The sequence below is a fragment of the Blennius ocellaris genome, assembly GCF_963422515.1.
Source record: "Blennius ocellaris genome assembly, chromosome: 22".
Lineage (NCBI taxonomy): Eukaryota > Metazoa > Chordata > Actinopteri > Blenniiformes > Blenniidae > Blennius > Blennius ocellaris.
The window spans coordinates 3,017,721-3,031,135 of record NC_137671.1 but is presented as its reverse complement, the minus strand read 5'-3'; the positions used below and the strand labels follow the sequence as shown (position 1 = coordinate 3,031,135).

Genomic DNA, 13,415 nt, shown 5'->3' with positions numbered 1-13,415 from the left:
CTATACTCGTGTGTAGGTTTTCGAGCTCCCATATAGTTTCTAATATTTACACGGCTTTTGAAAGTATCAGATTATTTTTGCAAGCAACAGTCCAAACTTTGTTTTAGACTAAGGAAAGTGGTGGCTCCCATTCCACCTAATTTCTAAACCTTCAATAATCAGATTATTCATCCCTAAAACTTTTGAATTTTTAAACTTAAATTTTTAATCCAGCACTTTATTGATCTACAACTTCATTAAACTCTAAAATTATATTAATCCAACACTTTATTATTCTAAAATTGTATTAATCCCCCAAATCTGGCAGCCGCTGACGTGGCTGCTGCTGCTGCCTTCAGGTCCCGTCTCGGCTGTGGGAGCGCAAACAATAACAAGCTCAGTTTAACAAATTGTGTTAAATTTGACTTGCTGTTATATGTTTCTGTTACAAATTAGGAATTTACATTAAATTAAAAATCCACTTGGCATCTTTTTGTTATAGTTTTAGTTTTATTTCTTTCATTTTAGCGCCTTGGTGGTCATGTTTCCGAGTTTACGGGATGCCCCTGAAGTATGCATTTTTCCAGGGAGCAGAGAGAAACGGGGATGACTTTGTTGCGTTAAGGGACACAAAACGCGGCTTTTAACGAAACTTTTCGGCTTAATGACAGCATTATGCACTCATTAATCACTGCTATTCATTCTTTCACCCTGCGGCGTAACAAATAGACAATTACTTGTGTTTCTTCTCCGTTGGGATCCGGAAAAGTAAAAGTGAGGTTTGTGTTAAAATGCCGACGGAGGTGAAACAGAGAAAGAAAACACAAAAAGTAAGTGACGAAGTTTCAGAAACCCTCAACGGAAAGAATGAAGCGCAAAAAATGAAACCAGAAACCGGAGAAAACGCAAAGAAGGCAAGTTCAGGACCGGACTTTAAAAGTGTGTTGTGTCTGTTGTCGCTTGCAGCGTGCGGAGCTCTCGGCTGGTAAGTGAACGCACCACCAGCTCATTAGTTTAAGTCAATTTATTTTGAAATTTTTAAATGAAAGAGGTTTTGTTTGTTTGTTTTTCTTTGTTTCAGGGTGGTGCTGCAGCACAATGACAAGTTTTCCCAGATTGAAGAGAAGTACAAGTCTCTGCAGGGTAAAACCTCCCGGCTGTTCGACATGGAGGAGGAGATCAGCAGGGTTTCTCAGAAGGTACGTCATCAGTCGATATAACGCGATATGTCGCGATATTTATCGCGATATCAACACAATAGACAGCTGCTTTCAAGTAAAAAAACCAAAATAAGCTTGTTGCTTGATCCATTCACACTGCAATGGTGCTCAAGACTGGGAGGTATTTTCAAAAAGTGGGACGTTTTTGAAAATGCTCCGACTCTGTTTCTGTGTAATCAGAGGAAAATTCTGCACATACGCAAGGAGATGGAAAATAACATTTTTTCAAACAGAGTGTCATGACTCCCACTCCATTATTCTCCTGGGACTTGATAGTTTTATTTTGACAGTCATGGTAATAACAATCCAACTTGGTCTGTCCAGGAGAACGTGGGTGTTGTCCTATTGTTAATGTTCATGGCTTATAGTTCTCTGTTAAACAACCAACAGCACCGACAAGTAGCCCAACAGGAAAACATAATTTTCAGTGTTTCGGCCTTTTTCACGCAAACGGACACCGTTTTCAAAACATTGCAGTGTAAACGCAAAGCTTTTCTGAAACAATAACGCAAGAACGGTGCGCTTGAGTTGTCATCGTGTAAACGAAGCCTAAATGACGTAAATACCAAAGAGATGGGCAATTAGCAATTTTAAATAATCGTCTGACAGAGAGAGCAGTAATAAACATCAGCCGAGATAGTTGATGTGAAAACATGGTCACTTCCACGGTGAAGCAGGTGAAAATCTTTCTCCTTCTTGATGTTGTGGTAGTGAAAACACGAAATGGTGCCTAAAATACGGTCTGGGGGCCAAAAAGCAGCCCTCCAGGCTCTGGTCCGGCCTCTCGGATGAACTTCCATATTGTAAAAAAAAAACAACAGAAGATCAAGACTTTCGTCATTTTACACTTTCCTGACGACGTATTTCCGAGGACCGTAGCGTTTCCACAGAAACAGCCCCTCCTGTTTTTGTGTTGCGGCTGCAGCTCGCCGCCTCGGAGGACGACCTGCGCGAGGCGCTCTCCGCCGTCTCCATGGCGACCAGACTCCAGCGGGACGTCGCCGCCGTGCGCGCCGCCGTCGCCGCCGCGCAGACGGACGAGGGCGCCGCCTCCCGCGACCTGCGGGCGGTCAACGCCCGCTTCCTCAACGTGACGGAGACGTGGCGGGAGCGCCTCGCCGCCACCGACGCCGACCTCGTCGCCCTCAAGGCCGAGTCGCGCGGCGGCCACGCCGGCGCCACCGAGCGCGTGAACGAGGCGGAGCGGCGGGCGCGGGCGCTGGCGAAGAAGCTGGAGGAGCTGGAGGACAGCACCAAGAGGAACGCGCGCGCTCTGGAGCGCGCCGAGGAGGAGGACGCCAAGCGGGCGCAGGGGCAGCTGGACTGGAACTCCGCGCAGATCCAGCGGCTGCGGGAGCAGGTGGGCGTCCTGAGCCGCGGCCGCGACGAGCTGGACGCCCGGCTGCGGGAGGTGGCGCCGCGCGCGCGGGAGTGCGAGGAGCACCTGCCGCGGGTGGAGGAGGCGGTGCGCTCCATCCTGCGGCTGGGCGGCGACCTGAGCGGCGCGGAGAAGCGGCTGGAGGAGGTGACGCTGCAGGTGTTCGGCGCCGAGGACGGCATGCTGAAGGCGCTGAACCAGATCCTGCAGATCCGGCGGGAGCTGGACGCGCTGCGGGCGCACGGCGACGTCCTGGAGATGAAGGACGAGCTCTCCGTGGTCAGGCGGGCGGTGCGCGAGCTCACCGAGGCGCTGCGGGGGAACCCGGCGGGCGGCGGAGACGACCCGGACGCTCCGGAGGACGGGGACTGGGAGACGGACGAGGCGACCGATTGATTTACGAACATTTAATCATGAAGGCTTTCGAGGAAGTTCCGCGTCACGGTTTTATTTGCAGAAAACTGATTCAGAAAGTCGACTTGCACTGTTTTACAACCTGCGGACATTTTTTTTTCAATCAATTTTACAGCAATACTCAAAGGAAATACTTTTAAAATACTCTGTTATACGACTCGCAGTTTAATTTATATTGTGGCGAGCGCCGCGGAAGAATTGCTCTGACTAGAGATTCTTTTCCTGCCAGCTGATCAACCAGAGGCTTTTATTTTGACAACATGAACACCGCAACCGGAACTTCATAGCGGATGACTTCACCACGCAACACCTTCGTCACTCATATGGTTGCAAACTAACAAACCAAAATAAACTAGATGAAATAATTACTCCCGGAACTGAGGAACAAAAACACAGCATAAGCTCAATCAACACAAACACCAACCCCAACAATAACCCGCAATAACCTCCAGCAACACATAACATGAATTCCCATCATGCCTTGCAGCGACCAACTCCATGATCGCTACAATATTATTATAGGTTAGAATTCTACTTGTTATGACAATCTTCCAATGTCCCGTTGTCCAGATAGTCATTATGAAGTCGACTCATCGAGACACTTTTTTTACAGTTTTTGAGCACCAACTTTCCAATCCAGCTTTATTAAGCACATTTAAAGAGACAGGCGATAAAATGTATTTGCTTCATTAGGCGATAACATGGCAGCTTAATAACTGGAGGATTAAGAACTGAATTATTAAACAGATGTTACTGATGCCTCCTGGTAAAATGGGTGCATTTTTGCTTTTTCTTGTTTTAAAGATTTGTCAACCAAAGATAGTTGTGACGCTAAGCCAGCATTGTAGGATTTTTAAAGTTTGTATTAATGACAAAACTTCTGCTTTGAACTTCTTATAAATTGACACAGACCTTTTAAAAGGACCTCTCACTCCCAGTTAGTGAACAAAGTCACCTCGTCAATGCTTTTAGTTTGAAGAACAGTTCAAATACTGTGTTTAATCACAGTAATCCTAGAATATGGACACAGGAACAAGACTTGTTGAGAGATGTGTCAAATTTGTAGAGATTTTTCAACAATAAATCATAAAATATAGGCATTTGTCAGGTTTCTCCCCAGGGAAACAGAAAAGCCTTTAAAAAGCCCCTGACTTTTAGAATTGTAGTTAGTAAGCGGCATCTGAGCGTTTCTATCAATGTAAAATGTATTCTTAATAAAAATCGCCTTGTTTTACAATAAATCCGGGTTCCTTTGATCTTTTCAAAGACGTAACCCCTGCGCGGTGATGGCACCGGCCTCCATCCGCTCTATACGCTGGACGTTGTGTTTCAGTGCGAGAGCGTGCGTCCTCAGCTGGAGCGGCTCGGGGGCCAGCGGGAGCCGCTGCAGCCGCGGCTGGAGGCCCTGGAGCAAGACGCCCTGCAGCTGAAGGAGTTGGTGGCCGGGCTGACGGCCAAGCAGGCTCAGCTCCGGGGCAGCCTGGCGGCCCTGAGAGACGCCGTGGGACAGATCGAGGAGAGGACGTCGGCCATCGCCAAGGACTTCACCAACAAGGTGCGTGGCCACGTCTTGTTGAACGGCTGTACCTTCGACTGACGTCCAGATGATAGAGCGTCTTACATCATTGCATCAAGTGTAGCGTGATTTACATTTGACATAATATTCCAGGTTTTTAGTTTCTCAAACTACAATATTTACTTGTAAAGGAGGATTTCTGCCCTGTTGCTCACCTCTGAATGTCCACCTTTCTATGGACTTATCAGCACTTATAAATCCAGATGTTGTCGAACCCGTAGCCATGATTTTAACTGATTAAAGAAGGATATTGGATAGACAGACTGCAGGGAGTTTTCACTTCTTTGCATCCCACACTGATTTTCCAATATGTTTTTTTTAATCTCCAGCTAAATAATGTAAAACACCGGAAACAACCAGGACTGCTGCATTTGCTAAAAATGGATACAATTGCTAAAACTATATACAAAAAAAGGAAGATTAGAATAATACTCAAACAAAAATGATTAAAATTGCTTGTGAGGCTTTTTTTCAGGAAGAAAGAAAAAAAAGTTAAGACAAAATGGTGAAATTAAGACAGAAAGGTGAAAGTAGAAAAACATAACTTGTTACAGCTAAAACTGTTTTTAGGAAAATGTAGAATGACTATAAATGGATAAAGAGGCTAAAATAACCAAAATGCATTAAAAGAAAAGAGGAAAAAATGGCTACAAAAGCTAAACATGTAATAAAATACATGTAAATACTCGCTATGACACTTCATGAATGAATCATTTTGGATAATTCCCTTTTTGCGGCTCCAGACAAATTGTATTTGCTGGAAAATATGGAAAACGTCTCTTTTGGTCATAAAGGCTGCACACCCTGGAGGGGTAAGGTCTCTCTCTCACTGCCTCTAGGTGGCGTCGGTGAGGACGGACGTGCGCAGGATGGACGGCCTGCGCTCGGAGCTGGACTCCCTGCTGAGCCAGGTGGGCGAGCTGGAAGGCCGCAGCTCCCAGGCGGAGCACAGCATGGTCCGACGCATCGGGGACGTGCTGGCCGGCAGCATCGACCGCGTCGCCAACCTCCGGGCCGCGTCCCAACGCAACGCCCAGGCGCTGGAGGAGCTCCGCGGGCGCCTGCCCGAGCTCGCCGCCGCCGACCGGCAGGCGTCGGAGCGGCTGCGGGAGCTGGAGGCCGGCCGCGCCCGCCTCGTCCGCACGGTGGCCTTCGCCAGCGACCTGAAGCCGAAGGTGGCCACCATCAGGAGGGACCTCGGGGCCTTCGAGCCTCAGCTGGCCGACCTGACCTTCCGGATCGGGCGCCTGGCGGACGAGCTGATGAAGAGGGAGCGGGAGATCGACGAGCTGCGGCGCGCTTTAGGCAACCTCACGGCGGCGGACGGCGACTTGACGGCCACGAGCAGACGGGACGGCGAAATCGCCGGTTTAGCTGACATTGAAGAGACGCGGCGGCCGGCGTGACGAGAGAAGAGAGTTCATCCTTTATTCGCTGCTGCCTGAAGCAGCTTTTAAATATACATTTCAACGGGTGTGACCTTTTGACCTGTGAGGTATGTCAGCTGTTGTGTGTTGGATCTATAAAAGGCCGATGACAGATGAAGCCTGGATGGAGTATTTCTAAAATAAAATAAATGGCTCTATGGCTAGATGTAGTCGAGTATACTAAGTGTATTTAATTACCGTGCTCCAGTATATTAATGTATTTGGAATATTGGAGCTGGAAAATGACAGATTAAAGAAATTTGAGCTGATTAGGCGTTTTTTTTGTTGTTTTTCTTTCTTGTAAATCTGATCAATGAGGAAAAGTTAAAAGTACCTGAGTTTACTTCTCACTGCTTCCTGTCTTCCAGCTGACAATAACTGGGCTGCGCCTTCAACAGATGCTCCTCCTCACCTTCGCAATTAAACTGTTACTCGACTTGAAATTCCGGTTTGTTTACGCAGCCGTGCCATACACGAAAAGTACGTCCCCCGCGGGTGTCAAACCAGCCACATGCAGCCTAAATCCATCTGCAGCGGGTAAAAATAGTTCTTTGAAGAAGTGAATTTGAAAATGTACATTTAGCTTTTTTACAAAAATCTTTTTTTAATGAAATTTCAGTTTTTGTGTGACGCCCTCAGTTCAAGGTCTAATTCTAGATACGTCTGTGTCCGAGATGCAGCAGTTAAATAAAAAAAAATTTTTTTTGACTCTACAAGAATTTATTTTTCTTTATTCTTGTACAAAAACACATCAACGACACGTCGTAAGTAAACAAAGGAGCGCTCAAAGAGCTCATTATTGCATTTCGAGGTCCCCAAAAAGACAAAAAAAAAAAACAACAGCCCTGTTTAAAAAAAAAAATGCTTCAAAACAAAAACTACAGTGCAGAGTGTGTGTGTTGGTTCACAGATCAGCAGTCCGCCTCCGCCGGCTCACTAAAGTGTGCAACATCATGACATCGAGTGTCCAGAGTAACAAATCTTCATAAAATTAAAAAAAAACAAAGTGGAGTTAAAATGTGACCCGTTTGGATTCGTTGCTTCGTGTGTTTCGGGTCCCCCTGATGAGGCCTCCGGCCCGGACCCCACCGGGATCTACTTCTTCTTCTTGGACAGGGTGGCGAGTGTCTGTGTGGTCTCCCGCAGCGCGTCCTGCATCGAGGCGATGGCCTGCTCGTGGCTCTCCAGCCTCTCCGCCCGGCCCTGCAGCCCGGCCACCGCGCTCCGCAGGCTCTCCAGCTGCTCCGCCTTCGCCCCGCCGCCGACGCTCTCCTCCACGGCGGCCAGCCTCCTCCTCAGCTCCTCCACCTCGTCCGACGACGCCTCCGCCCGCTTCCCCAGCTCCGTCCGGACCTTGTCCACCTGCTCGCCGTGCGCGTCCAGGACGCCCTGGTGCGCGTTGACCATGGCGGCGAGCGACTCCACTTTGGAGGCGACGTCGGCGGACAGCGAGTCCACGCTCTCCTCCGACGACTTCACCCGGGCCTCCAGCTCCTCCGACCTCCTCTGAGCCCGCTGCCCCACCTCGGCCGCCCGCTCCTCCGCCACGGCGGCGGCGGAGGCGGCCGCCTGCCCCGCGCTGCTCTCCAGCGCCTCGGTTTTGACCACCAGGGCCTGGACGTCGGCCTCGGCGGCGGCCAGCGACGTCCTCAGGCTCCCCGTGGTCGTCTGCACCACCGACCTCACCGCCTCCACCTCCTCGGACAGCGAGGCCACCTCGCCGTTGCGCGTTTGGAGCTCGTCCCTCACCGCGCTGATCTGCGCCGTGAGCGCCGCCGCCAGGGAGTCGCTGGCGCCCCGGGCCGTCTTGATGTCGGCGACGGTTTCCGCGATGGCCGCCAGCTCCCGCTTGAGGAGCGCCGGGTCCTCCGCGTCCACCAGCCGGGCCTTCAGGTCGTCCAGCTGGCTCTGCGCCTCGCCCTGGGCGCCGGCGAACTCCGCCATGCTGGCGGCGATGGACTGGCCGACCTCCGCCAGGCGCTCCTCCACGATCTTCTCCAGGGACGAGAAGTCCTTCTCCCGGGACTCCTTCACCTCGGCGATGCCGTCCGACAGGTCCTTGAGCAGGTTGTTCTGCAGCTTGTGCAGAGCGTCCTCCACCTTCCTCGTCTCCGCCTCGCCGCGCTTCACCCGGCTGACGGCGCCCTCCAGCTCCACCCGGGTGACGCCCAGAGACGACTCCAGGCCGTCCACCGCGCTCTTCAAGGACGCCACCTGAGTGAGACCAGCAACACGGGACACGTTAAGATCGCTTCTTGTTGGTGGCCAAGTCCACATATAACCATTCAACCATTAAGACCGAGTCGTTACCGAGACCAGAGTGTCCCGAGACCAGACTAGAGCGAGTCCAGATCAAGACTTTAACTAGACCTAGTCCAGATCAAGACTTTAACTAGAGCGAGTCCAGATCAAGACTTTAACTAGAGCGAGTCCAGAACAAGACTTAGAGCTAGTCCAGAACAAGGCTTTATCGGACTAGAGCGAGTCCAGAACAAGACTTAGAGCTAGTCCAGAACAAGACTTTATGGGACTAGAGTGAGTCCAGAACAAGACTTAGAGCTAGTCCAGAACAAGACTTTATGGGACTAGAGTGAGTCCAGAACAAGACTTTAACTAGAGCGAGTCCAGATCAAGACTATAACTAGAGCGAGTCCAGAACAAGACTTTATCGGACTAGAGCGAGTCCAGAACAAGACTTAGAGCTAGTCCAGAACAAGACTTTATGGGACTAGAGTGAGTCCAGAACAAGACTTTAACTAGAGCGAGTCCAGATCAAGACTATAACTAGAGCGAGTCCAGAACAAGACTTTAACTAGAGCCAGTCCAGAACAAGACTTTATGGGACTAGAGCGAGTCCAGGTCAAGACTTTAACTAGAGTGAGTCCAGATCAAGACTTTAACTAGAGCGAGTCCAGAACAAGACTTTAACTAGAGCGAGTCCAGAACAAGACTTTAACTAGAGCGAGTCCAGAACAAGACTTTAACTAGAGCGAGTCCAGAACAAGACTTTAACTAGAGCGAGTCCAGAACAAGACTTTATGGGACTAGAGAGAGTCCAGACCAAGACTTTAACAAGAGTGAGTCCAGATTAAGACCTTTAGGGACTAGAGCGAGTCCAGACCAAGACTTTAACTAGAGCGAGTCCAGATCAAGACTTTAACTAGAGCTAGTCCAGACCAAGACTTTAACTAGAGCGAGTCCAGATTAAGACCTTAAGGGGTCGAGATCAAGACAAGACCCAGATTTTAAAGGACCTGATAATGTGTCAAGACCAAGACCTTGAAATTGTGGCCTCGGTTCTGTAACACTTGTTCTTGTATTGAATAAATGTCTTCTCTGGTCCATCAACTAACATCTTTACCTGCTTTATCCACAACATGCGACAATGTGTAATAATGCAAGAAATTAATTACAAACACCCATTATGCAGACGACATTAATGTCTCCGTGCTTATTCTCTGTCAGTCATATCTCGCAAAAATCCGAACTTTTTCATATTAAAAATTCAGTATTTATGAATCTACAGAGCATGAAAACACAACTCATTCAGTCTGTATTTTAAATATTGTATCTTGATTGCAATAGCCATAAGTGTGCAGTTCGATTATGTACAATAATGATTCCAAAGAAATCCTCTTCCACTTGGACTTGGCATACTGTCTATTACTATTATCATATATTCTATAATTATTAGAAGAAGCGGTTTTTTCTCTAATTTGTTCAATGAGAGTCATTTGTTCTCCATGCTTTGAAGTGAATCATTAAAGATTTTAAAATTAGGACTTAAATTAAATTATATTCACTGATCATCTTGTCGCCAGATTAAAAGAAGAAAACAAACAAGCTTGACTTGAAACTTGAGCGATGAGTCATCACACAGCTGAAAACACGGATTGTAAAAACGTCTTTTCTAATTAAACGCTGCACCCTGAGTGCAGCTTGCACTTTAAACAGTGTGCGACTCAAAAAAAAGGTCGAATTTTCCTTTAATCCAAATTTGAATATTACCATTTATTACAACACAAACTGAAATATTTCAACTTTGAGCACATGAAGTCCATAAATCCATTATTATAAGTACATTATGTACAAACAAACTCACCATTTAAACTGTGAGGAAACAACTTCACTTGTCATCGAGATATTCATAAAGTTTTAGGCCTGTATACTAAAAATATTGCAATGGAAACAGAGTCACAGATTGAAAAAGAAACAAGAAAAAAAGTTTGTTTTTATGCATTCTGTCGGCGTTTAGAAGGAATAGCTGACATGTAATATTACAGAGAATGTGTCTGGCTACTTACAAAGAGGTTCCCCCTCTCGGATTAATGAAGTATTTTCTATTCTATAAGATAAAAGAACATCTGGAACAAAAGCAGGTTGATCTCCAGCGTTCGGGTCATTATTATTCATGACTTATCAGGGAAAAAAAAACGTTTCATAAATAAGCTATTCGGTCACTTGACTGAACATTTTGTCCTTAAAAAGTTAAAGAAAACTTCTCCGACCATCACCTACGCCCCCCGCCCCCCCCCCCCCCCCCCCCCCCCCCCCACCCGTCCAGTACATTATTATAGACACTTATGTAATTGTACACACAGTCATGGCTGTTCCGACACGCTCCTTTGTTTGTTCTACATTTATAAAGCCTTGAGTGTGAACTTCCCCTCCCTCTTTTCATTCATTCACACAATGTTCTCCTCTACCTGCTCCACGACGCTCTCCAGTCTGCCGCCCAGCGCTGCGCTCTCCTGCGCGCTCCGCTCGTTCCTGGCGCCGGTTTGGCGCATCTCCTCCACGACCTGCTGCGAGTAGAACGCGGCGAAGCCCGCGGCGCCGAGAAACGCCACGTAAAACAGTGTGTTCGCGAGGATCCCGAGGCAGCTGCCGCCCGACCGAGGCGGTGGCAGCCCCTGTGGCCCGGGGCCACTCACTCCGTTGCTGCCGCCGACGCCGCCGCTGCTGCTGCTGCTGCTGCTACTGCCGCCGCCGCTGCTCTTCGGGCTCTTTTTGGGCGCATCCTCGGCGATGCTCGCTGCGCTCTTCTCGCCGCTCTTCTGTCGGTTCTTGGAAGGCATGGCTGTGTGTGTGTGTGTGTGTGTCTGTGTGTGAGGCTCAGAGGCACTGAGGAAGACAAGTCGGGTTTGTTTCTTTGCAGTCGTGGACGCAGGAGGTTCCCCCAGTGCAGTCCCACTGGCCGCCCCGGCAGCGTATCAGGGAGCGCGTCGTGGCTTTCCACGGGGCTTCTCGCGCTGAGGTATGCGGATGGGGGCCGTCCCAGCCTCTGCTGGATGGGCCCTGCTTCCTCACACACACACACACACAAATAAAAGAATGAATGATCCGAGCTGCTCTTACAAGTTTGGCTCCCGTGTTTGCATCATAATGTTTGACAGTGTTTCATTACGCAGACTTTACGCGCTCCGCGCTCCAGTTTCACGTGTGTCTGTTGATTAATCGATGAAACAAATAAAAGTACAACCTCCCAAATGATGGGCGTTTTCATGATCTTATTTGGAATCTTTCGTTTGCTTTGGCACATTTATCAGCGTTCACACAACAGCAAAATGTGTTTGTTTTGTTTTTTTTCAAACACAGAAAAGTGCCCTTAAATCAACAGAAATATTACTTTTAAAGTCAGTGGAGGTTAAGAAAAGTTTAAATACTATTTCTCGTGGAGATGGAAAAATATAATTGATGAGTCACACGTTATTACAATCTTTATACTTTAATTTATGAAGTTTGGTAGTTTTTTTTTAAGCAGTTTCTCGTGAACGCATCATGAAACAGCTTCTTCGTGAGCGAAAACCCTCCAGTCCAACACAATCTCACACCTTTAAGGTGTAAAAAGAGAAGCATTTCGGGGTATTTGTGTTGGTTTAAATGTTCGCTGAACCCTTCATTTGTCTTTGGCGACATGTTATCAAATGCGCACAGAGCATTGTGGGCGTGCGTCTCCTGCATGGGACGTTATTTCTGGAGGTCTTCCCAAATTCTCAATCAATAAAAAGATGAATTCTTGAATTCTTGCAGCCATTCTTAACGTCTTATTAAAATCGACTGAGCGCTCTGCTGTAAGTTCTCATATAACTTCTGAACTGACGCACACTGAAGTTTTCAGTGAGGAAGAGGAGGAGGAGGAGGAGCTCCTTCCTGTAGACCGCTCCTCCTTTCATACGTGGCAACTGTGCTCCCACTGCTCCTACACACACACACACACACACACACACACACACACACACACACACACACACCTCCAGGCGCAGACCTTACCACCATTATATCTTTTACTTGTTGTTGCTATTGTGGCAAATAATCATTTATATCATTTAAAAATACAAGCCTTAAAAAGGAAATGCCCATCCAGCATTATTCAGGGCTCTCTAGTATCAATGTAACTATTTATTTAAATACACACCTTTATAAGGCTTCAGTAAAAATTGAAACGGTATTTTCCCCCATGCTTGAATTTTGATTTTTTTAAAGTTTATATTAATGTATTAGGCTGCAAAGTTCAATTGAAGTTTTAAGTGGTGATATATGGTGCTCCTTGTAATTTCCATTTCCACCACAAGGCAGAGCAACGAGTTTATTAGTTTTACTGAGTGGAGCAGGCCATAAAAGTCTCTCTCTCTCTCTCTCTCTCTTTTTATTAAATTTTTGGTTTCAAAGAAGATTTTTTTTTATTACTTTTGATGAGGACAGGCGTTGTCACCATGAAATATCCTAATAATAACAATGATACAAGAAAACCTGTCTGAAAACGAGACTCCACCTTTACATGGGAACATTTTAACAGTATCATGCTGAGTAATGTCAGTTAAATTGTCTGTCCTGGGGGTGTGGCCTGGCAAATGAATGGTGCGTTTTCTTTATCTCACCTTTACAACAGTTAAATGAATAATAAACAAGTTTCATAGTGAAACGCCCATTTGAAAATGCGCTGTCTCTTAATGTTTACTTTTAAGTTCTTGCAATTGTGTTTCCATTACAAAATCAATTGAACAGCTTTTCAATTACTTTTTAAAAAAATGGTGATACTGCTTTCGCTAAAGTGTCCTCATCAGCATTATGTGTAAAATTAATTATTTCTTGTAATCACAACTTTAAAACTTTCTGAACACGACAACTAAAAACAGTAAATACACTCGGTACCGTTCGATGTATAATAAGCAAATCAACAGTGACACCTGGTGGCTTGAATGTTGTACGACAACTATGTATTTTGACTGAGAAAAGCACTAGTATAATGGTAGTATGTATATGTGAAGGTAAATATAGAACCAGTTTGTCTTGTAATAGTATTTGTTAGTGTGGGGGTGTTGACTTCAGGTTTGTGTAAACTGTTACAGGAATCCACTGAGAATGTTATCGTATGTTAAATATGTGTGACTTTATGCCGTCCACACCCCCAGACACCT

The 13,415-nt window shown here is 46.9% G+C and overlaps 2 protein-coding genes across 3 annotated transcripts; one reads left to right on the top strand and one right to left on the bottom strand.

The window, feature by feature from the left end:
• The first annotated feature begins 582 nt into the window (after positions 1 to 582).
• ikbip (IKBKB interacting protein) lies at positions 583 to 6,402 on the top strand. 2 transcript variants are annotated; one of them, XM_080518419.1, is made up of 4 exons: positions 583 to 964; positions 1,061 to 1,178; positions 4,325 to 4,546; positions 5,407 to 6,402. In XM_080518419.1, exons 1-4 carry the CDS (start codon positions 771 to 773, stop codon positions 5,971 to 5,973), a joined length of 1,101 nt encoding a protein of 366 aa, XP_080374545.1. In that variant the 5' UTR covers positions 583 to 770; the 3' UTR covers positions 5,974 to 6,402. The 2 variants fall into 2 exon arrangements, with proteins under 2 accessions (XP_080374545.1, XP_080374544.1); XM_080518418.1 differs by lacking the exons at positions 4,325 to 4,546; positions 5,407 to 6,402 and adding an exon at positions 2,125 to 4,210.
• Positions 6,403 to 6,709: 307 nt separating this feature from the next.
• Positions 6,710 to 11,132, bottom strand: ckap4 (cytoskeleton associated protein 4). Its single transcript, XM_080518333.1, has 2 exons — positions 10,701 to 11,132; positions 6,710 to 8,208 (listed from the first exon to the last, which is right to left on the bottom strand). Exons 1-2 carry the CDS (start codon positions 11,070 to 11,072, stop codon positions 7,090 to 7,092), a joined length of 1,491 nt encoding a protein of 496 aa, XP_080374459.1. The 5' UTR covers positions 11,073 to 11,132; the 3' UTR covers positions 6,710 to 7,089.
• Between the last annotated feature and the right edge of the window lie 2,283 nt (positions 11,133 to 13,415).